Source organism: Acanthisitta chloris, unplaced genomic scaffold (assembly GCF_000695815.1).
Source record: "Acanthisitta chloris isolate BGI_N310 unplaced genomic scaffold, ASM69581v1 scaffold39172, whole genome shotgun sequence".
Classification (NCBI taxonomy): Eukaryota; Metazoa; Chordata; class Aves; order Passeriformes; family Acanthisittidae; genus Acanthisitta; species Acanthisitta chloris.
In genome coordinates this window covers 11,097-34,830 of record NW_008659449.1, presented here as the reverse complement: position 1 = coordinate 34,830, position 23,734 = coordinate 11,097, and the positions used below count along the sequence as shown (strand labels likewise).

At 38.9% G+C, this 23,734-nt stretch overlaps 1 protein-coding gene across 1 annotated transcript in view; it reads right to left on the bottom strand.

Moving 5' to 3' along the window:
- The window catches only part of PIK3CA (phosphatidylinositol-4,5-bisphosphate 3-kinase, catalytic subunit alpha), a 19,026-nt gene extending 529 nt beyond the window's left edge, over window positions 1-18,497 (bottom strand). The window contains 21 exon segments of the mRNA XM_009069400.1: window position 1; window positions 3-92; window positions 1,268-1,419; window positions 1,585-1,702; window positions 1,950-2,120; window positions 2,945-3,023; window positions 3,565-3,686; window positions 4,149-4,255; window positions 4,574-4,745; window positions 5,686-5,789; window positions 6,347-6,511; window positions 6,960-7,041; window positions 7,421-7,545; window positions 9,881-10,015; window positions 10,120-10,272; window positions 11,373-11,478; window positions 12,810-12,895; window positions 13,686-13,931; window positions 15,510-15,760; window positions 16,420-16,629; window positions 18,146-18,497. The exon segment at window position 1 is cut by the window's left edge and continues 529 nt beyond it. Coding sequence (XP_009067648.1) covers window position 1; window positions 3-92; window positions 1,268-1,419; window positions 1,585-1,702; window positions 1,950-2,120; window positions 2,945-3,023; window positions 3,565-3,686; window positions 4,149-4,255; window positions 4,574-4,745; window positions 5,686-5,789; window positions 6,347-6,511; window positions 6,960-7,041; window positions 7,421-7,545; window positions 9,881-10,015; window positions 10,120-10,272; window positions 11,373-11,478; window positions 12,810-12,895; window positions 13,686-13,931; window positions 15,510-15,760; window positions 16,420-16,629; window positions 18,146-18,497 — 3,027 coding nt within the window.
- Window positions 18,498-23,734: the final 5,237 nt, after the last annotated feature.

Genomic DNA, 23,734 nt, shown 5'->3' with positions numbered 1-23,734 from the left:
TTCCTGAGCCAAGCATCATGGAGAATAGGTTGATGAAGAGGTTGGCATGCTGCCGAATCGCCAGGTAAGCCTTATAACACATCTCCTGAAACCTGGAAGAGATGGGGGGGGAAAAGCTCAGTGTATTTCCCTGCTAGATGCCTATTCTTCACCTCCAAAACAGTTTTCAGGTAACTGGACACTAAAAAACGGACAGTCTTAGTCTAATAAGAACACCATAACGTTGCTGAGAAAATATACTCATCTTCCTACTTAGTTTCTCTTCATTTCTGTAAGAATTAGTAGTGGTCAGACTAACACAACAGCCAAACTGAAGACAGACTTTCTAGCCTTAAACTCCATTTGCAATTCATCCAACTGTCCAACACACATTTCTGGGAGTTCACAGAGCCATCTTAGCCATTGCTACTGACATTTCAGATATCAAAACGTATTTCCTAACACACTGCTCAAACAGTGCTTTCCTAGTTATCATCAGAGATGCATTTCTGCAGTTTTATGAGGGCAGCAGCTGTTGCTCCTTAGACACTCTGAAGAATGCACTGAAAAGAGAGGCATTGCTATCCCACACTGGATGGGAAATAAACATTTATGCTGAGATTACTAACTTAAGTCACGTGAGGGGAAAAAAATGCAAAGCAGCTTCACTGCAGCATTCAGACAGACACTATAACTCAAAATTTGTCTTCCCCTGCTCCAACATAATGAAATAAAGATTAAATTTGAAACCTCTCAAAGACTGGAACACTGGAAAGAGATATTAAGGATGACTACAACAACAGATTTACTTTATTATAAAAGTTCTTTCTCAGCAGGTTCCGAGCAATGTGACAAACTACACAGGCAGTTGAAGAGCTGATATCAGAGCAGCTCTGAGAGAGAGAAGTATTGCTGAGTGACCAGCAAGACCTAACACCCAACATTTAGGCATTCTCAGTTCTTGCAATTATGCAATCCCAAGAGGATTTTATGTGTTAAATCAAAGAAATTTCAGATGTTTAAAGAATTATCATCTCTATTCACATATATGCTGACCCTGCAAAATTCAAGTCAGGTTTCATGAACCAAAGGTCATGTAGGTGCTAAGATTACCTACTGATTTACAAGTAGATGGCTGATCTTCAACTACAGAATAGAACAAACCCACTGCAAGCCAATTAAAATACTACTTTTCAGTTAAAAAGTCTAATTATTAAATATCACCAGTAGTCAAGTGCATTTGAGGTACAAAACACTCTGGAGGTTAAGTGCTTAAAAGAAGTCTCACCTTTCAAACTCCCTCGTTTTGGTACATTCTTGGGCTCCTTTGCTAATTACTATTAAGAAGTCCTGTGTTAAGACAAATGGCACACGCTCTCTTTTATAGCCAAACTTTTTCTTCTTGTGATCCAGGAAGTGCCCAAAGTCAATGTGAAACAGCTTGGAAGGAGAAGAAGGTATTTCAAGATTAGCAAGTCCTTGTTTAAATGAAGTCACAGTAAAACTGACCTTACTTATAGCTCTGATAAGACTTTTTTTTCCAAAACAAACTCATACCAAAGTGAGTATGACCTTAGGCTATGGTTTTAGAAAAACATATCTTACTTGTCCATCATCTTTGACCATGATGTTACTGTTGTGGCGATCACCAATGCCCAGGATAAAGGTGGCGACGCAGTAGCCAGCACAGGAACGTGTAAACAAGTCAATAGCTGCATCATACCTATTGGCAACAAAAACAGGAGACACTTTCCTACAGATACTCTAGTAATACAATTTTTCTTTTCCTCGTTAGGAAAGATACAAGCAGGAATACTCAGAAAACAAAGGCAGGTGAAAAAGAAAGCAAGCCCCAAACCAGATGGACATAATTATAGACATAATTTCCCACTTGATGAACTTTAGTTCTCTTGATGATTCCCTCAAAAAGAAGCACATGAACAAGAAAAACAAGCAACAGGAAATCTCACATGTCTCCTTTGTTCTTGTCCTTGAGCCACTGATGCAGGGTGTGGCTGTTGAACTGCAGTGCTCCTTTCAAGCCTCCTTTGCACTGAATCTGCATGATCGTGTGAGAGCTCCTCACCACCTCAATGAGTCCCACGCAGTCACCAATGGACAAACAACCATAAGGCAACATCCTGGAAGACAAAGTTAGTTGTTGTAATTTTCCCTTTACAAAGAACGGTGGCAAGAGGTGGGAGAGGATGTATTTTTGCAGATTCCTTTATCTGGCTACTCTTCATGGCACGGGCAACTAACTCTGCAAACCACTCTTGGACAAAGCCATAATTCTGTCACTCATTACAGTACTGGAGATAAAATTGTCCAGAAACATGAGAGATGATGCAGATCAATAGGTCCTTTTGTCTAGATGAGGAACGAGAACTAGAGGTTCTGAGAGTACAGAATCAGCTCTGTTCAAGTACCAACTAAAGATCCACCACACAGCAAACACAAATCTGAGTGTAACCTGTCTAGCATCAGCTTTCCAGAAGCAGAACAGTTTATACTGAATTCCCTTCTGCAGCAGCTGCTGTACCCACAGACTATCCAGAGGTGGAGAAGCTGCACACATATTGTACTGGGCAACCCCTACTTTGTGTACTGAAAGACACCAAATACAAAGAGTAATCATCACTCAATAGGGCTGGAAGTTTGGCAACTTGTTCAAAGCAAAACCTACAGTCACAATCAGCTGACCACAGTGTGGCTACTGTGTGTTAGCTCTCATACCCACTTGAATGAGACTTAAATGTTTTTCAAATACAATCTTATGTTTATAAAATCCAATAGTTCAGCTAACTGAAGGTTGTTAAATAGATTAAATATTATTCTAACATGTGCAAACATGACTATTTATAGCATTTCATTACCCTTGGGACAACAGAAACAATCTCTGGGAACAAACCAATGCAAAACCCCTGAAGAACAGTATTGCTTGGGAATGACCTCTGATGCTTACCGAAGATCAAGGCCCTGGTTTTGCCAGATGTTTTCCATAATTCTAATTATCTGCAGTGTCAGCATGTCCTGACGCAAGTCTAAAATAGGCAAATGCATAAAGATTGCAAGTTTTGTAACAACAGAATACTTGGTTAGATCTTACTTGATCTTTCCCCCCAAAAGTATGTCTAAATATATCTAAAGGTAGTAAGGTTTGCATAGTTTAGTGTGGGTTCTGTTCCCTTAATTGAGAAAATCAGGTTTTAAATACTCAAAAATTAATATAAACTTGTGGTGGTGATTTTAAAAATATACACTAAAACCATGACAATGGAATTACAGATTACACATCTGTAACATCTTATAGATGTTTTCAAGTAAAATGAACAAATATTAAATAGTATCATGTTCCACCTTGACAGACTGAGCATCTTACAACAGACAAAATCAATACTTTTGACTGAGAAAAATACTTATTTGTCCATGCTTAATTTTTCTGGAAATGAAAATGGCTTTGCTCAGCTGTTTTTTTCAAGTTTTTTTATATATGTATTTTATATGCTCAGAAAAAACACTGTACAATAGGTTAGGAAAATAAACAGTTATGTAGCTTTTGAATTACACTTGTTTTTTCCTTACCATCTCCATTTTTAAATATTATCTCGTTGTTCTGAAATAACAACTCAGACATAATATCTGGGTTTTCCCAGTTCAACCACAGTGGCCTTTTTGCAGATGACATTATCCTGCACTCCTCAAGCCTACAAAAGAAAGAAGATTTCTATGAAATAGGCATAACTTGATTCTCACATCATATTTCTGTAATACTACTAAGTTCTCCCTGGTTTGGTCAAACTCTGAACCAGTATGAAATTAGCTGACAATCAACCATTTTTTTCTTTCAGTTTCAAACTTATTAATTGAAGTGCTAAGACCAACAGAAGAGCTGGTTATGTGTGAATGTTCCTTTGGCAGTGTGTTTTCCTTACAACTGGAAACAGCACTGCAGTTCCTGTCACCTTAAAGGAACAGCTAACTGACATGTTGTCCCTAATTTGCTAACCCATTAGACTGAAACGACTTCACTCTTGAATTCACTCTATGAATGACTCTGCTCTGAGTTTTATTCAGTGAACTTTGAACATTTAACCTTAGCATTGTAAACACTATAATTACTAAACATTTCCTTAAATATCTGGACAAATTTTAAAGCAATACCATACCGAAGATTTCCCAGCTGATGTGCAGGATTAAGAGGAGAGATAAAGCCTTGCAGAGCATCCATAAAATCTGGTCGTCTCATTTGTTCAACAAGGAACTTCATCTGTACCTGATAAATAACCACACTCAGGGTTTTGAGGCCACTAATAACATGTAAGTGAAGATAAGTATCAGCTGTAGCTTTGGTATTAAAGCACAATTCTAAAGGAAGCAACTTCACTTGACCACATATTACACAAACTGAAAGCCCTAACTTCAGTTCTATTGCTTTAAGAGGTAGAAAATGGCAATGCACAGAAAATATTACAGTTTCTAGGGTAACACACTATTTACTGAAGTTAGCATTAATACTTTCCAAATAAAACAGTTCTAAGTAATTTCTGTGACTCAACAGCAACAGTTTTGGTATGGGCACAGCTTATAATACCTTCTGGGTCTCATCTTTTTTTTCCTGCTTGAGAATATCTGTGAGGTTAATCAGCTTCTCCATAGCCTCCACCTGCCTGCTCAGATGCTTTAGGTACATTCCACACGCCCGACAGTAGGACTCCAGGAGTAAACCAAACCTCTGACTGACAGTTTTATTGTGCATTTCAGACCTACACAGAGGAAGAACAGTTTCAGCTTAGAGACAAGACCACTTAGAGGTGCCAAAAATTAAACTATACCTGTAACATCTTCATACAGTCCTAAAATACATTCCCTCAAACAAGTTAATCAGGCAAGTTCTTGCATTATCCTTAATGTCTACCAAGGACAGGAGAAAACTGAAAGCACAACAAAGATGCCTTTCTTCTGTTTCTGTGTCTGACCACACTAGGTTAGAACTGCACTTTAGGTGAGACCTAGGTACAACACAGAATGCTGTAGACTGATCTATGCTCAGTCTTCTCAACACCAGGAATTACAAAAAGCCCAGGTTATACTTAGTAAGGAGGAACACTGAGATATTTGGGCTATCAAGCTCTATAATAAGCAAGTAAAAATACAGCTTTTCTTGAAGCTTTATCTGGTAGAATTGTGTGGCTTTTTTTAGGCCTCAAATATTTGTAGTATTTTCTGGAAAAAACTGGTGAGGAACTGGCAGCTGACAATGTGTGAGGCTTTCAGCAGTCTCAGACTACCTTGTGTTTAGAATAATCATCATCAGATAAAAAGAAGCACAAGCCCAAGTATCCACTGGAACAGCTCTCAGGGATGTGGTGGCTGCCCCGACCCTGGTGGTGTTCAAGGCCAGGCTGGATGAGGCCTTGAGCAACCCGACCTAGTGAGGTGTCCCTGCCCATGGCAGGAGGGGATGGGACTAGATATCTGTAAGGTCCATTCCAACCCCTAAATTATATGATTCTATGAATATTAACTCACTTCTGAAACTGCAAGGGATGACTCCTACCTCCAAACTATGCAGGCAAACTCTAACCAATACAAACCAATTTTAAGTGGTAGTATTTTCCTAGAAAAGGACATTTAGTATGCCAAGCCTTTAGAACAAATAACTAAGATGAATCCCACCACCCCTTAACATGACATTAAGCTTACTTTAAATGCCAAAAGAAGAAGTGTCCTATCCTTTGATTGGTCAGTGCCTTCTTGAGTAAAAATCTCACAAGCTGATTATCTAAATACTGTTCATATTTCAGAACCTAGGTAAGGATAAAGAGAAGATAGAAAAAGATCAGCTGCAGTTATTATTTCTATGAACAATACACAGATTAAAGGCAGTTAAATAAAAAGCAACCTACCTTTTACATTAATTTGTGCACAATGACTGATCTTGGTATTAATACCTGCATGTGTGAGGATTTGAACAATATATGCTAACTGTGCACTGGCTGCCTCTACTTCAGGCACTTACCATCTGATGCTTGCTTTACTGTTACCAAATATTTTACCCTTGACTTGCTCAAAATTTTGAGAAGATGCTTCTGCTCATACCTTCCCATATGTTAGGATAGCTGAAATAGCTGCTTGTTCCAGTTGGTGGAACAGTTTTGCATCTCTGCAAAATTCTGGCATTTAGTATCAACAACCACAGCACTACAGAAAATTAACTGCATTTCATCTTCTCCTCCTACATAAGCCACGAAGCAAACAGATATTTTTGATGACCTCTTTTTCACAATGTCTTTTGTGGTATTTTAAGCCTCTGTGATCATTGAACATACACAAGACAACAAACATACCAAAATATGTTATATACCTGTACCAGCTGGATTAGATACTGAGACAACTTATCATCTGTCAAGGACTTCTCCAGACACCGAACTGCAAACGCTCGCACCATTGGGTCTGGATAATTACAGTCCAAGAGCTCCATTGCCTGCTCTGGCTTGATTGAAGGCCAATCTTTTACCAAACAGTACATCTGTGGGCAAGAAGTCCAAGCATGTTAGAGGTTTGCACTGATTAGGAAGAAACTGCAATACACAGCCATTAGAAGGTATTGTACAAACTGCATCTGAGTAGAAGCTGTTTACTTGCTAGTCCCTCAATCAACAATTTGATATCAGTTGACTCTGTTGTTTTACCCACTATAAAAAGAATTAAAACCTTATATGTAACTGTAACTGACAAACTGGCAACATAACAGGGATTCAGTTAATGCCACCAAGGGGAAATAAGACTCAGACTGAGCTAAAGAACAAGAACTATGGGACAGAGACTCCTGTCAATTATAGTGGCAACCTGAATCATCTAAGTTTTTGTTCAATGTACTGTGCACACATAACATGTTTATAACTTCCAGAAGCTTTCTTTAAAATAGCATATTTTAAAGCTTCAAAACTTGAAACATCTTCAGTGCTGTATGTTACCTGAGCCACTTCATCTCTTGAATTCCATTTAACAGACAAAAGTAATTTGGGTAGAATTTCTGGAGTGTTCACACAGTAGTGTCTGCAAAAGAGAAAAGGTTTTAGGTACAAAATATTACTTTCGCTTTGATAACCATCTACTGTGTCCCCACAGCCTTGCACCTTTTCCTTCCTTTGTCAGCAGAAGCCCATGGGTACCATGAGGTGCTGTCAGGATCCATGAAGGCAGGTAAGACCAGCAATGGGGAAAATGTAAACTCATTCCACAAGTTACTTTTCTCCACAGACTTACAAACTAAGACATGCAATGGAGAATGCTTGACAAGCCTTATCTAAAACACCAACCCAGAAGAAAAGGGAGCAAAACCCACGACAATCATGACAAATGTGAAGTGAATGGGGTGAAGTCTGATTATGCCAACAAGGGCTTTTTCTTTTGTTTGGTTTGTGATCTTTAATACCTGTGGCTCCAGAGGAAGTCCTTCTCTTGCTCAGTGATTTCAGACAAAGGGTCTCGTGTGCATATGGCTCGCAACTGTTCCTTGTCACTTTCTCTTAATTCGTTATCTCTGGCTATTCTGTTACTCTGCAGAGAGAAAGGGATACCTCAGCCTTCCCCACAATTCCTTCTGTAGTCATACAACACACATGAAACACAGCATAGCAACCCTTACAGCCTATGTCATGCAATACTATCTTAGTGTGTCCACATGGTATAACACAGGACTTAAAATTTAGAAAGAAAGAAAGAAGGAGTAAGTCTTAGATTTCTACAGCTGCTTTTAGTCACCACTGGGACAAGAAGAGGTACATTTCAACTAAATGAGCTGTGTGGAGAAACAGCATCAGTTGACATCTGATGAACAACATGAACAGCACAAAATGAAACTGGTCACTTCTATCCCCAGTCTGAGATTGCTGAAGCTGCTGAAAGCCCAAAAGGAAAATGTATTTATCCTGTTGTGGTCAACACCAAAAACTTGAGATTCTGTGAATTGTGGGGCAGTAAGTTACATTTAGTATCTGAAAATTCTTTCATTTTTGAGATATGAATGGACCTATAAATGATGTCTCATGTATTAATTGATTTTAAATGCAATATAATGCAATGTGAGGTTAAACTAAAAAGTTATGCTTGTTGTATTGTAAGAAAAACATTATTAGAAATTGTCCCTCAGCGACTGCTTTGCAGATTTTGACCATTTCAGACAAGGAATGATTAATTCTTTCTGATATGGCAAAGAATACAGAACAATCTAGTATCCAGTTTTTGAATGAGTAAAACCACATTGTAACATTAGCTATATTTAGGGAGTTAAAAGGCAAACAGGTCTAAATATCTGCAGTACCTGAACACAGAAAATTTGGCTTCAGAGCTGAACATGCCCCACACATTGACAGATAAAGGGGATAAATACAACATTAAGAGATAAGTAGTGATGTTCAAACTGACCAAGCATTTAATGAACTATGATTTAAGAAAGGATAAGTAGTAAGAAGAATCTGGTAGATCAGGAGGGCTGAAAGAAAAGCAGCATGAGCAATGAGAAAGTGAGACCAAAGCAGTGATATAGTTTGTTTCCCTGTCAACTTTGTCACTGATGCAAATAGGCTTTCATATTTAACCACTATGACCTTCTTCTATGGCACTGTAAGGATTATCACAAAATAAAGCCAAGATAATAATCTGAGACCTTATTCTACCGCAGTTGTTGGGGTTTTTTTAAATGAAAATCATAAGTTAATCACTACTTTGTCACTGAAGTGGGACCTTACCTGCCTCACCATTTAATTTTTGCTTACAGGTGGAACAAAGCAATGAGCTGAGCACATACAAGCCCAGGTAACAGGGTGTGTTATAGCAAAGGAATGGTATTTATCAAGAAGCCAGTTGTCCTTAAGCATTTACTAAGAGCCCTGCAGCACTGCTCAGTCACAGCACAGACCATAGGAGACATGCTACTCTATGATGGACTTCCTGCAGAGATAATCAAGATAAATCGAATGCCTACAACCCACTGTTCAAGACATGCTGAGATGGGACTGTTATAAATATCACCAGAATTCCCAAACGGGAAGCTTACTAACATCTACACACTTTTGGCACAGCGAAACTTTCCACCCCAAGACTTCTTCACACAGACCACAGAACTCTCTGGGGCAGCTCTCAAGTCTTTGAACCAACCTCCAGAAGAAAATGTAAAACATACCAACTAATTTCACAGCTGTGGATTTAAATACAAAGCATTTTCAGCTTTACAGCTTTTCTTTTTTACTTCCTTTAATCATCCAACAAGTGCTTTTAAGAATGCTCTAAACCTCACCATAAAGCCACTCATCAACACACGAGTTCTCTTTGTGGAAGAGGGGAGATAGAGGACTACACCCATGTGTATGCCAATCAGTTCCCTTAAAATGGTCATAACTAGCCCATAAAACAGCCAGTAAAGAGTTTTAAGAACCTTTTGGCTGTACAGGAAAGTCTACCCATAAACATGAAACTGCAGCAAAGAACAACAGATAAAGGGGATAAATACAACACTAAGAGAAAACTAGTGATGTTCAAACTGTATCATTGATGGAGAACTACCACCTTTGAAAAGTTAAACTAAGTAGTTTATTCACCAGAATTAGCAACACAAACATGCCAAAAATGCCCCAACAGTTTGCCCAGTAAGACAGTTTCCCTTTGAAGTGTTTTGGTTGGTTGGTGAAGCATTAGGTCAGCTTACTGCTATTATAAAGAAAGGAGAATATATTACCCACTTTATTAAACTCACAACGAAGAACTGATTTTACAATAAATCAGGCATTAAAAAAAAAAGTTTTCTTTATCAGTAAGATACTGAGTAAAATTAAAACAGTAGTAAACAATACTTTGATATTTGAATAGCTGATCTTGGAAAGGGAGTTTGCCTTACCAGCCCAGCATAGCTGTAGTTGAACCCCAGCTCACGCGAAATAGTCCAATTGGCATGTTCTTCAATCACAGTCATGTCTGGAAACTTTACAGGATTGCTGAACCAGTCAAATTCCAGCTCTAAACATGGAGTTTCCTATGTACAGGGAATTCAAATTACTTATTCTGTTGAATGATACTAATGAGAATACAGCATATTTTGAACAGGTACTCTTAAGGAGGAAGCTGGCATGCAAATACCTTATTTGGATTTGATCCAGTGACACCAATAGGATTCAACAAATCCTCCAGCCCATGAGGCACTGCCCAAAGATTCAAAGCCATTTTCCCAGATACAAGAGTGTCTGTGTAATCGAACATGTTTATGTTTCCCCAAGCCAATGGACAGTGCTCCTTAAAGAGATTAAAATATGATTTTTCAGTGTCATCTATTAATTACTGCAGAGTGAGTCAGGAGAAATAACACTTTCACCCCAGATCAAGTTGCAGCATTCCCAGATTAGCAGAAAGCAGGTTGTGGAAGCTGTACTACATTTTTCTATGAATGACTGTCATAGCAGTCATTTTACAAAGTAACATCAAAAGAGCTGCAAACACAGCTAACATCTTCCTCACATCAGAGAAAGTCATGATGATGGGGAAAGATTTTTTGACAGAGACACTTTTTACCTAGGCCTGTAGTGACAGAACAAGGGGCAACAGTTTAAAACTGAAAGCCAATAGTTTTACACTGGATAAGAGAAATATTTGGTTTTTTATTATAAGGGTGGTGAGGCACTGGAACATGTTGCTTAGAGAACCTGCGGATGACTCATCCCTGCAAGTATCCAAAGCTAGGTTGGATGGGGCTTTGAGCAACCTAGTCTAGTGGAAATTGCCCCTGCCCACAGCAGGGGGATTGGAACTAGATGATTCTTTAAAGATGCTTTCTAACCCAAATCGTTCTATTAGATTCCTAAACCTGCTTGTAGACAAAGGAACCCTAAATAGTACCTGTGACACACGCTCAAACCCAAAATGCAATGATGCTGGTGGCTACAATTAGATGTCGCATGCAGATCCTTACAAATTCCTATTTGAGATCTTGCATCAAATACTAAAGGAACACAAATTTTCTTCACTTGAAAATTCAACTCTAAAAGTATAAATACTGTCCTTTTAAAATAAATAGGTTAGTAACATAGGTTTAGAAAATTAAGTTTAAAAGCATTTCCACCTCAAAACACTAACACTGTTCTCTGTGTCTGGCAGTGCAGCACAGACAGGGTTCCCAGTGCTGAATGGATAAAGCTTTGTAGTGTTGTTCCATTTCCAAACACAAAAAAGTGGTAGTATGAATAAGACACAAGAAAAGAAACCCTTCTCTTTTACTCGGATTCAAGTCAAACATTGCACTAAGACTCACTGTCAGGACAGCACTGACCAAGTACCTTCCCAAACTTGATTTAAGTATCTTTTGTTCATTAGCATCTTAAACCCATGAAGTATTTTACCTCTTTAGCTCCCTTCCGGCCCTTAACAGAGCAGATCGAAAGGCAGAGCCGAGCAGCACGTGGGAGATCAGGAATGTACATGTCATACAACAGCCATTCATTCCATCTGTAAGATTCAAAGAGCAGAATTAACCCAGGCTGAAGGACAGCATGGAGACAACTGCATTCAGCCAACAGTTATGCCAAAAGGCATTTGCTCTATGCCTACCTAAACTGTCTATATGCATAAAGTGTACACTCTCTTACTTCTCAGGGCCTTGCTATATGCACTTGACCACATCCACTCCTTTTGGGAATGGAAACTTCCCCAATAGCATTCTAGCACCAGCACTGTTTAAAAAATCATGCTAGGTTCAATTATTGCAACCTAAAGGTACTGGATCTGCAGATGTGCTACACTGATGTAAGGTTTAGCTTGTGAAGTATTCTTCAGTTCAGGGATAAAAAGCGACTGGGGAAAATATGGCATAGCTTTCTGAACCAAATTAAATTTGAACTGCTGGAAAATAAAAAAGATAACTGCAAGATGGGAATATAGCATGGAAATCCAAATCAATATTTCTAACTCAAACATTTTTCTATTTACCATAGTAATGAGAGCACAGATTGGTTCTACAGGAAGAGCTTGGTTTTGTTTTCATGAACTTGTCTAAGTAGAATTTAGCTCTCAGTTGGCAGAACTGTGCTTCTGAAGAGGAACTTTTGAATACAGTTTCTTCTCCTAAGTGGATTATCATGCTGAATTTTCTCAGTTGAAAGAGGCAGCAGCTTCCAAGGACAGCATTAATTTTTCAATGTGTCTGTTGCTACTAAAAGCAGTTTTACAAAGAAATAACTGTGAAAGCCCCTCTCTAAGAATGAAGAAATTGGCAGATAAACTTTAATTCACTTTTTTCACATGTTCATTTCACATAATACAGATCTGTGTGATTATATCCATGTTTTCAAGCCATAACCTTCACTGCCTTTCCAAGATTCTCTCTCTTAAACAGTTTAAACTATCAGTTCAAGTACAGCTATATTCAGGGCAACTAAGAAGGAGAGGCTATTTTTCAACAACTATGTATATTATTAGGCCTTCTAATTATAAGACCTAATCATATTCATAGAAAATGTACAGATAAAAATAAAAGTTTCAAAATATATTAATAAAGACATGAAGTCAGAAAATGCAAGTCAAGAATTGCTTCTGCACACACAGTTTGCATCTAATCCCAGCAGATGCTGGAATTTCACACCTCCTCATTTAGTCAGAGTTCTGGGAACATCGTTTAGCTGCCTATGTAATGTACTTTTACAAAACTGAAGGCAAAGGATTCCCAGCCATGACTCAGGGAGGGCTTCTTGCTAAGTCCAACCTTTACTGCCTCAGTGCTATCATCATTTATGATGCCCTGCAAGTTAGGTTCTCTATAGTCACTCAGGTATTTAGCTTACCTGGGATTAGAACAAGGTACTCTTTGAGTATTCACATTGTCACACAAAGGTTCCCCTCCATGGTAGATACCTGTCCTAACATAGATCTGAAAACAACATTCATATTAGTACTGGCTTTGAAATGTTACTATAAACAATTTTTTTCACTGCTATCAACACATACCATGATTATAACATTATCCTTTCATTTTCAGCAAGTGAAAAACAAAAACAAAACTGGAATCCAAACAGCCCCACCACTCCCCAGCCCAAATTATTTCATGCTCTGTCAAGTGTGAAGCACAAAACCTTCTAGAAAAAAATGTTTTGGTCTTTTTCTCCATTAATTGCAAAACTAGTTCTTAAAAAATACAGTAATAAACTTGAACAGTAAAAAACCCTGATATTTATTCCCAATTCTTCCTGTGCCAAGATATAGTGAAAGAAAAGACTAAATAAATTACAAGAAAAGAGAGCCAGGGCTGTAGATGTCTTCAGGGGGATTGAACCCTACACCTGTCTTTTCTCCTTTATCACTCCATACCTCTTCTTTCATTCTTTTCAAATAAGTTCATTATTTTATTACGTAGAACACAGATAACAACATTTTTTTTCTATCCATTAGATGCTCTGCTTAAGTGAACTGTGCAAACTGAGTCCTGCTCTGACCAGGCAGAATATTTAGCTAATTACCACAACTCACAGATTTTAAGCCATACACAAAAGTTTCCAGATGCTAAAACATGGGAGTTGAGGACTTCCATTTAAATAAAAAGTGGTCTAATTTTCTAATACATTAAGTAACACTTTTCCAATGTCAACACAGAGCAGAAAACTGAGGAGGGAAACCATGAGTTGCTGAAAACCATGTGTGGTGCCATACAACATCTGCCTTACCTTGTCTATGTCTCTAATGTTCACATTTACATAGGTTGCACAAAGGATTCTTATTCTGAGAGCACTGTTTATAGTCCAGAGGGATTTGGCTGTAGCTTCTCCATTCATGTAGGGTGTAGCTGTAGAGATACGCCTGGAGTAGGATGGCATTGTGAAGGTGTCCAGGGGCAGCTGTGTGTATAGGCTTTCCTTAGCCATCAGCATCAGGTTGGGCATGCGGCCAAGCATTATACAGCTTCTTATATACTGCAGGAAAATAAACCCAAAATGTTTGCAAAGCCTACACTCTTGGTAATCTAAACGTACAGATACTCAGGAAAATAGAAGAGTAAAAGCACACTTAAAGAGCTTATGACGTCCCTGTATGTACATCCTTTACAGTGTTCAAAGTTACAACATCCAAAAGTTTAAATATGTTGTTGGGTAGGGTCACCCAGGGGGACTTCATAATGCCTACAACAACAGAAGGCTGAACTGGAGATGGAGAACGGAGCTGACAAAAAGACCAGTCAGGTTTCTTGTAGAGCTCCTTAGCTCCAGAGCAGTGCAGCACAAAGCAGACACATTTGAGCTGTTCCTGGAAGCAGTTGAGCTGTTTTTGAACAGCAAGTGCTGTACCAGCCTGCTGTGCAGACCTAGCATAGCAGCCTGATACTCCCAGTCACAGGCAGGGAGCACAAGGCAAATGACAGATGCACTTGTTTTTGGTTCAGTTGTGCTCATGACCTTACACTCAGCACTGATCCTGACAGACCCCAGCTGTAAGGCTGGGGGTGTCCAGTCAGGACTGAGTGCTGAGAGCATTTAGTCTGGCAACAGCACCACAAAACACAGTGCATTAAGACAGGTCCAGCCCTGGAGTTAATTAGCCACTCTGCTGCAGCACAGCAAAGGCTTAGCAGAGACTTCTGAGGAAACCACACTAGATCAAATAGGTCTAGCGTTTGATCTTAAGATGACTGTGCAAAATTATTCATGTTTGCCTGCACTTGTTCCTCAGCTCCCATAATGTAGGGCTGCTTTTCTCATTATCCAGGATCCCCCACCCCTCCTTCTCTCCTCTGAAGACCAGATTGTCAACCATTTTAGCCAAAGGAATGGAAGCAGTTCATTACAACAATACATTCCTCAAAGAGGAAGCAGCAGCAGTCTGTCAGGAAATCTACAGGCTAACATTGTTGTCTGCTCCAGAGAGGCTGCTCAGATGCTCCTCTGTCAGCCCTTCTGCCTCACACTCCCAGCACTAACAAAACCCAGGCAGTGAAGGACAGACAGAAACAAGGAAGGCATAGAAATGGTTTCTGCAGTGCTGGAAGTTTACATTTTTGAATATTATTATAGGAGGGACAAAAATAAAAGCAGTGGAAAAACAGAGTTTTCCCATTTTCCAACCCTAAAGGGGAAAAGGACAAGATTTACAGTACCAATGGTTGTCACATAATTTAATATCTAATTGAATTTCCTTTTGTATTACATCAACACCATTCAAATGTAACTCACCTCTTGCCATCAAAAATCTAGGATATTTCTGAATACTTACCTGTCACTAACATTAGAGGTAAACGTTCAAAGAATAAAAATTATACAAGTGACATAAACCTTAGTTTAAATTACCTCTTCTTCCTCCTCTTTGTTTTGAAGCAATTAAAGCAACAAATAAGCTCACATGCACTAGCCAGTTTGTTTAAAGGTGCAAACACTTATTTATCATGTTTTGGATTAATTTAATGAAAAAGTCAGACCTGACATTGATCACATTTCTCCTCCACAAATTTGGATTATTTTAGTGTAGTTCAAAATAAATAAATCCCATGTGTTACTCACCTTGTACTGGCTCAGTGGACATTTTTCTAGCAAGTATTCATCACAGCCACACACTTTTAAAATATATTTGCCCTGGTACTCCAAGACACAAAGTTTCAGTTGTTCAGATGACAGCAACATACTTCGTGTTTTCTTCCTAATTGCTTCAGCAATCACTTGCTCAGGCACACAGTCATGGTTGATTTTTAAGGTGTATTTCTGCTTGTCATTGTTTGGTGAGACTATTACCCATATCACCACTATAATTTGCCCTAAAAGAAATGTAAAATAATGTCAGGCCTATCATTTTCAGTACACTTTCAAATTAAAAAGCACAAACACACAAAACACCCCCAAAACTCCCACCCCTCCCCAACACAGAAAACAGTCTGCACTATGAAAGAAGATGTAAACAATCTTCAAAGCTCAAACTGACAGAGGGTTTGTAACTTCTGCAAGGAACTAGATGCACTCGGTTTATTTTTAGCTGTAGTGTAAATTCAAGCTTTTATCCCTGAGGTTAGGAATATTTTTATTAACGGAATACTTCTGATTTTTTAGCCTCCAACAAAACATCAGTAACTCTTTCATATTTGAGGACTGTAAAATAACTCAGTGATTCAGCATCATTTATTCCAGATTTCTGAATGTCACAGAAAACTGCAAAGCCAACAAGCCATTCCTACCCAAGTCACCTCTATTTACCAAGCTATACTTCAAGATTTTATTATCAGAATAGCAAAAAAGGTAATTTTAATTATCCTTTCAAATCTATGCCCTATCAAGAAAACTATTTTGAATAACTTAAGGTGTGAGACATTTCTAAAGTGTACTAAATACAGTATGCAAAACAGTGATTTACCTAAGCTGTACTCTTTGATTTCAAAACAGTGAAGATATTTTATGTTTCTACTGTAAATACTGATCTTACCTTTGTCTAGTTTATTGTATATGTGTTTGGGTAGTTCAGCTGAAGACTCTACATTTGGAGGATAGACGTACAATGCTCTGCTGTGTGGTGCATTGGCATCTCGAAGATCCACTGCTTCTTTACAAACATTGAGAATATTTCTCCTGAAGTCCTGTACTTCTGGATCCTTGACCATGTCAAACTCACAGACAGGCATGCCAATAGCAAAACCTACAGTATAGAAGCAGCAGGAGGAAATAGCTGTAACTGACAATTAGACCTAAAGATTTCTTCTATCAGCGACAAAATGCCTTAAGCTAACCACAGCTGAAAATAAGTGTGTTAACCACCATCTTCTACTTGTATATATTACATAACTGCTTTATATCACTCAAGATCCACACAGTTCTAAAGCTAAGTGCATTCAGCAGTCACAAAAAAAAGGTTAGAAAACAGGTGTACACTCCCTGAACATCCTGGAAGCCTTAAATCACTGCTCTCACAGCAAACATTCCTCCTGGAAGAAAAGGACCAGTACTAAACTTCCTTTGAAGTTAGCACAGAGTTTCCTAAGGGGACCAGATGAGCTGTGAGATCAGATTTTTCCTAAAACCGGGAGGATTATTGGCACCTATTAGGACCATTATCAACTCTGCTTACAACTGAAGGACGGCAATTAATTCCTTTTTTAATGACCTACATCATTTAGAAGTACGACAAGCACTCCAAGAGATACTAAACTTAAGCTCTTTGGCACAGATTCATGCAATAACAGTCCATTTCTCTCAGGTCCTCAGCCTCAGATGTAATTCCATTTACTTTAATGAGATTACTTGGATAAATCATTATTTATGCATGAATGTTCAAATGGAAACTTTCAATTGTCCTGCTGCATGGTTGGCTAACCACCACTCTGCCCTGGTCCTGAGCAGGCTGAGCTTTATGAAACACAAGTTATTCACTTATGATGCATTTGTAACAATTCAATAATTTAACCACTGGGAGCAGCCCAGAACAAGTACTTCCAGTGGACAAGTCCCTACCACTGCAGTACACATCTGTCAGCAACAGGAGTGGGTATGTTTGTACTGCCTGGATTTAATACTTGAATGGATGCTAGAACATATGTTAGTCCCCTTGGGCTTCCACAATGGATCATGGAAAACAATAAGGTACTCCTGAGATAATTCAAAACATCACAGTTTGTCTCCCTCTCTCTCTTCAGCCTCAGCTGTTTGTTTCCCTCCTCTCTCCATGCTCTTATGCCAGAAGGGAAAGGTGAAAAAACCTCATGTCTGAAATGTTACTTTCTAAGCACGCTAGAAGAGCATTAAAATGTGTGTTATGGCTTAAGTTTTGCAGTTAAATCCAGAATTTACAATTCTGTAAACTTCAAAACAAATTATGACTGACTTCCCAAACAACAGAACAGGGACTGCTCTATAACAATATGAAATCCTGATAGTAAGCGACATGCAAAAAAACCATCCTCTAACTCACACACAACTACAAATACATATTATGAAGCCAAGACTTAACATGTGAGTAGAACAGAACAGCATAAAAGAGCTGAATTCACAGTTTACAAATATTGGCTTTACTGTGATCAGCATCACTGGACATTTGATGCAACAACTAACAGTTATGAAATGCAAACTTGACAGATGCAGGAGACAAACCACCCATTGATATTTTGATGAGAAGACAGCTGAACAGGTTAGCTATGTTGAAATAAAGATAATCTCACCTATTTCTCTATTAAGAATCTTTTCTTCTCTGTTACCTACAGGTTCAATAACCTTTAGAAAAGGCTGAAACAGTCGCAGGTCACAAAGTCTCCGTGTTTCATCAAAAAACTCTTCTCTTTCTGCTTCTTGCGTAACACTTACAAAAATGTAAGAAGATTCATCCTGAAGGAGCTGATAGAGAGGGTATTTTCTTGCTTCTTTAAAGAGTTCATGTTTAATAGTTAGTAAGGTGGCCTCACGGAGGCATTCTAGAGTCACTATCATTCCATTTGGGAGAAGACACTCCACAAGGATCCTCGGTGGCATCAAGTGGATGCCCCATAGTTCTCCGGACGATGGCCGTGGAGGCATTTTGAAACCTTGAGATAACTTTGTACTTCAGGCTTTTCAAGCAGTGATTCGTACGTGGAAACCTAAGTAAAAATCAGAATTTAACTTGTTAAAATCTAAAATACGAACAGCACCAGGAGTCTCAGATAAAACTGTTCAAACACCACTTAAAATTGTAGATGAATAATCGTGGCTATATTTTACATTCACAGAAGGAGACTTGATGAAACTGATGCCTGAGGAACTTGTATTCGATCTAAATACCTACTCAAATAAACAGTTAATAGCAGAATCACATTAGTTTGGAAAAAATGCCAATATACATATGGCCTTAAAAACAAGAATTTTTTTACCTGAACTATATAATTTATGATTAGAACACTTCATTAGCATGGAGGATTAAATTATTTCATATTCAAACTACCACAGCAATTTTTAGACTAATCTCAAACATGTTTAAGCTGAGAAGCATTTATTTTCATTTGATGAGATACAAACCAGCAGCTCTGCTAAGTTTAGCCAAACCAGGGCTTCCATTCCACCACTAACATAGTACTTGTTAAGTATTTACTAAAACCTCTGAACTTGATTTTAAGAATCCATGTACACACAAAACTTGGCTGCAGCTTTTTTAGATCAGTGTAAGCTACTTAAACCAGTAACAAACCCTTTTTGCCATGAATGAGACAGAAGAACTGAGCCCCATTAACATTTTTTAGTTGGGCTTGTTTTATTTAGCATCAATTCCCTGTTCTAGTTCCCTCTGGCAGCTGCCTGAATGGAAAGCCAAAGGGAAGGAGGGAACACGTGTCTGACCTTTTAGCTGCGCTGCCTCATTCCATCTTAGAGCAGGTATGAGAAAACAGCATCTGGACAGAGCAGAGATGTCTTACAGCCCAGGGGCCAAGGGCAGATGCCAAACAAAGAGCAGAAGAACCAGGCAGGCACATAGTGATACTTCACCAATCACTATTTTTAATTTCCTTAACCAGAGGCAATATTTATGTATTTGCAAAAGAAATTCATCAAGAACTACTGAGTTTGTTCAGGATGTTTCCACACACAAACTCTTGACATCCTGTGAAAACAGTGAAGAACACTCATGTAACAAAATATTTGCTCTTCTTTGTTCTGAAGCTACTTTCACCCAACATCCCAGACTTTTTGCAACGAAACAAAGTTCCGTGTCTTTGCAGTCATTGTTCTTAATTTTACAGAGATCCTCCCCACTATTTAGCCCTTTTCTGCCCAAAAATCATTCTAATTTTTTACAATCTTTGTCACCTTCGTGTCCTTTCCTCTTTATCACAACCTTTTTGCAATGTAGAGGAGGAACAACCCCATTCAAGGTCCAAACTGAGCACACATTTACACAGACGGAGTATCTTCTATTACTTTCCTAAGAAATTGCTCTTCTGACTGTCACTAAGCAGCAAGACATTTTCACTGAACTACAGACCACAGACCTCAGTTACTGCATTATGCAAGTCTTAAGCAGTGCGTACTGACACTTCGCCCACAATTTCACTAACTTCATTATGAGAGGCTAACAGCCATGTAAAGTGTGGTCCATCATCCACCAAATCCATCAAACAAGTGTCCTGTGAGCACAGGGCTGGGATAAATCCCAGACTACAATTATCAAACCATTCTTTGTCACCTTTAAAGCCATGGGCCCTCTCACGACTGTCCTTCTATCTTAGCTTTCTTAGGAAACAGTAAGGAAAGGAAAATCCCAAATCAACAGCTCCACATCACTTCGGTTCAATCAACTTTCTGAAAGGTCTCACTGTGGAAAAGCAATTAATGTCAAGTTTGCCATTTCCCCAGCAAATTTTAAAAATATCTATTTGTATAAAATATTTTATATTGATATGACTAACAAATATATGAAATTTATACAGAAAAAATAAACCCATGATCCTCTCACTTCTGCACTCCTATGCCTTGGTACTTATTTTCTGAAAAGTTTTCTTCCAAGTACATCCAGTACCTGCTCTTGCCACACTTCAGTTCTTAAAAGGGAGCATTAGAATGAAAATGATGTTTTCACAAATCCACTGCTTCCGAAGCAACTCTGAGTAGCAATAGGGTTGTCTTTTTTAATCCCTCCTTTGTAGCTGTAGTTTGGGCTTTTAAAAATATCCACAAAAGTACTGAAGTGCCACTGCAGATTTAGAAAAATGCTTTGCAACTAACACCTCATGCATATTTAGAAAGGCTTTGCAACTGACTTCTTTTTAAAAAGAGCTTAAAGAAGCTATTTTATTTCCCTCCTCATTGTAATAGCCTCCGTGAGCGGATGCTGAAATGGAAAGCTCTGAGCACACACTGTGTATTTAAAGAGACAAACTTGGAAAGCTCATTAATTACAAAACATTACCAATGGAGCCAAATAACACAATTTAGAGTAACTTGGAGGATTCCAAATTACTAATAACTATCCTCAGTTTACAGATAAAAAGAAATACACAGGTTAAATGTCAGCTTTTTGATCAGGCACAGCATGAACAAGACTCATTCTCCACATCACTGCACCATGTGCCTATTTACATTTCTTAATTACAAACACAGGCAGAAATACATTACTGTTATGGCATATACCAGCACAGACCCCCCAAACAAACAGGAATATGCAGTCATATCAACTTTCCTATCTACACACATAAAATGTTAGCATAGATGGACCACAATCAAGTTAAATATTCACAACACAGACTAACACCAACAGTCTTTCAAGTTCAGTTCCACAGTCCTGCTGAGGCTCCTCTGAACTGTAAGAGCCCATCTTTGCCCTGCCCAGGGCCTGTGCTGCTGAGCCAGTTGGTTACAGGGCCAGATGGATTCAAGTGGCAGAGAACAACTTACTTTCCCTTTCTTGGAGTAGCTTCTGCCTCACTGAGATCCCCACGGAGTCACCAAGCACAGGTCTGCACAGGGGAGTGAGTCACTGCAGCAGGGCTGGGCTAGCACAGCTGCAAGAGTGGTGTCTCCTTCCACTGCAAGTTTGCCTCCCTCCCCACCAATAATTGCTAACAAAGAAACAAGCAGGAGTAGGGGACAGTAAATATACAGTAAATCCTTTTTGCCAAGCATCTCTTCAAAATAAACATCGACCTTGACCTCTTAAAAATTCAAATTAAATGACAACTCAATATCATTTCTTTAAAAACCTGCAAACGGTCCAAAAGTGACATCCACAAATCTACACTTTGTAGAGCAGGTGCCTCAAGACAGCAGCCTTTGTGTTAAACTGGGATACAGGCATGTGCTGGAACTGTGTATACAGTCATTCTGTGTGCACATTCATTTCACTTGCACATGCCAGCACGCCTCCAGGGTTTGGATTTGGAAAGCAAAAAATGTAAACAGAAAGAGTTTTGAAGTATAGTTGGCAGCTTGTGTTTCTGTGTACACTTTCAAATCTGGAAGGCTGCCTGGAATAAATAGAATCAATTATGTTCTTCGACAGTGAAAGGACTATAATTTTAAGGGAATTCTAGAGAGATGATGTTTAAATCCAACTGAGGGTACAGGCAAACACTTCAAATGAGCACTACAGCACACCTGCAATCCCTGACCTTCCAAAAGCACCTTAAACACTTTTCACCTGCAAAAGCTTTGGAATACCTGAATTTGTGCAAAACATTGTCCTGCATGTCATGCTTGTCTCTAAACTGGATACATGGATTTGATGGATGGACTGCTCAATGGATAAGGAATTGACTAGATGGCCACACTCAAAGAGTTGCAGTCAACAACTGGATGTCCAAATGGAGACCAGTGATGAGTGACATTCCTCAGGGGTTGGTATTGGGACTAGCACCATTTAACACCTGTGTCAGTGACATGGACAGTGGGATTGGGTGCACCCCCAGCGAGTTTGCTGGTAATGCCAAGTTGTGTGGTGGGGTCACCACACTGGGGGGAAGGGATGCCATCTAGAGAGACCTGGAGAGGTGGGTCTGTGGGACCCTCAGTAAGTTCAACAAGGCTGAGGGCAAGGACCTGCACCTCAGTCAGGGCAGTCCCAAGCACAAATACAGGCTGTGAGGAGAACGGGTTGAGAGCAGCTCACTGACCTCGCTGAGCACCCAACCTAGAAGTGATCGACTTTGAAATTCCATTCAAAATTACTAAACATACACAGGGGGAAGAAAGCAGGAAGATAAACAATTCACCTTCCACAGTACTGATTCCTGTTTGCTTCCAGATACACTTACCACATTAATGCTAATTTATATCATCTATTTTCTTATAGGATAGAAATTAGCTACACTCTGATATAGCTGATATAGTCCCTTATTAAGAATAAAGGATTCCAAGTTTAGAAAATTTGGTTTTGGTAAACTATAACAGTTATCATCTCACAGGTGAAGACACACTGTGCTTGTCAGTGGGCCAATCTAGGGGGAAAATATACCTTCACTTTAGGAGACTTATAGTTAAGGCTGTCTGTCATCAGCACAAGCACCTACAGTTTCTCTCCAGACTCTGCAAGGAAATTCTTCCATCTCTGATGTACCAAGCAGCAAGAAATCTAGCAAGCATAGAAGGAAGCAAAAAGCATACTGAGCTGTACTATTGTATCGAATGTATAAAGTATGGGATGTTTATGCAAAGAGGTGCAAAACATTCCACTGACAGAGAGAACTGAGTAATTTTGCATTGCTATAAACATCAGCTAGTGTTTCAAAATCCATTCAAAAGGACAGACTAAACACTCGATTCAATTTTATCAGTCCATATTTGAAATTGAATGAGTCATTCAGTAAACTGCTACACTTTAATTGAAGCCCATTAGTTTTTCCAGTCACGAGACAAATCCCATTACACTGTTTCCATAGACAGGATGTAGCCATGTTTTACAATAATTTGTGGTATCTTTGGTATCAGAGAGCTGCTCATTAGGATTTGTGTCTAGATTTGATTTCTTTTCCAGGTAGAAGCTTCCTCTAGACTGCTAGCACTGCCTTAAGAAAACATTTTCTATGCATTAAACAGTCCAACTATGTTTACAGATGCTGATTTACTGTGCACTCGTGTGCAGGTTAAGTGATCTTTTTGCTTATCTGTCAAACTGATGGAAGTATCATTACACATATGTCCCCAAATAAGCTTCTGCAAAGTCCTGTGGAATCACTGAGAGAGAAGCTGTGGGTTTGTATGGATAAAACAGTTACTGGAACAAGAACAATTCTTTTCAGAATGCAAGAGACATTTCAACCTTTCTAAATGCCAAGATGTTTTATTCTCAT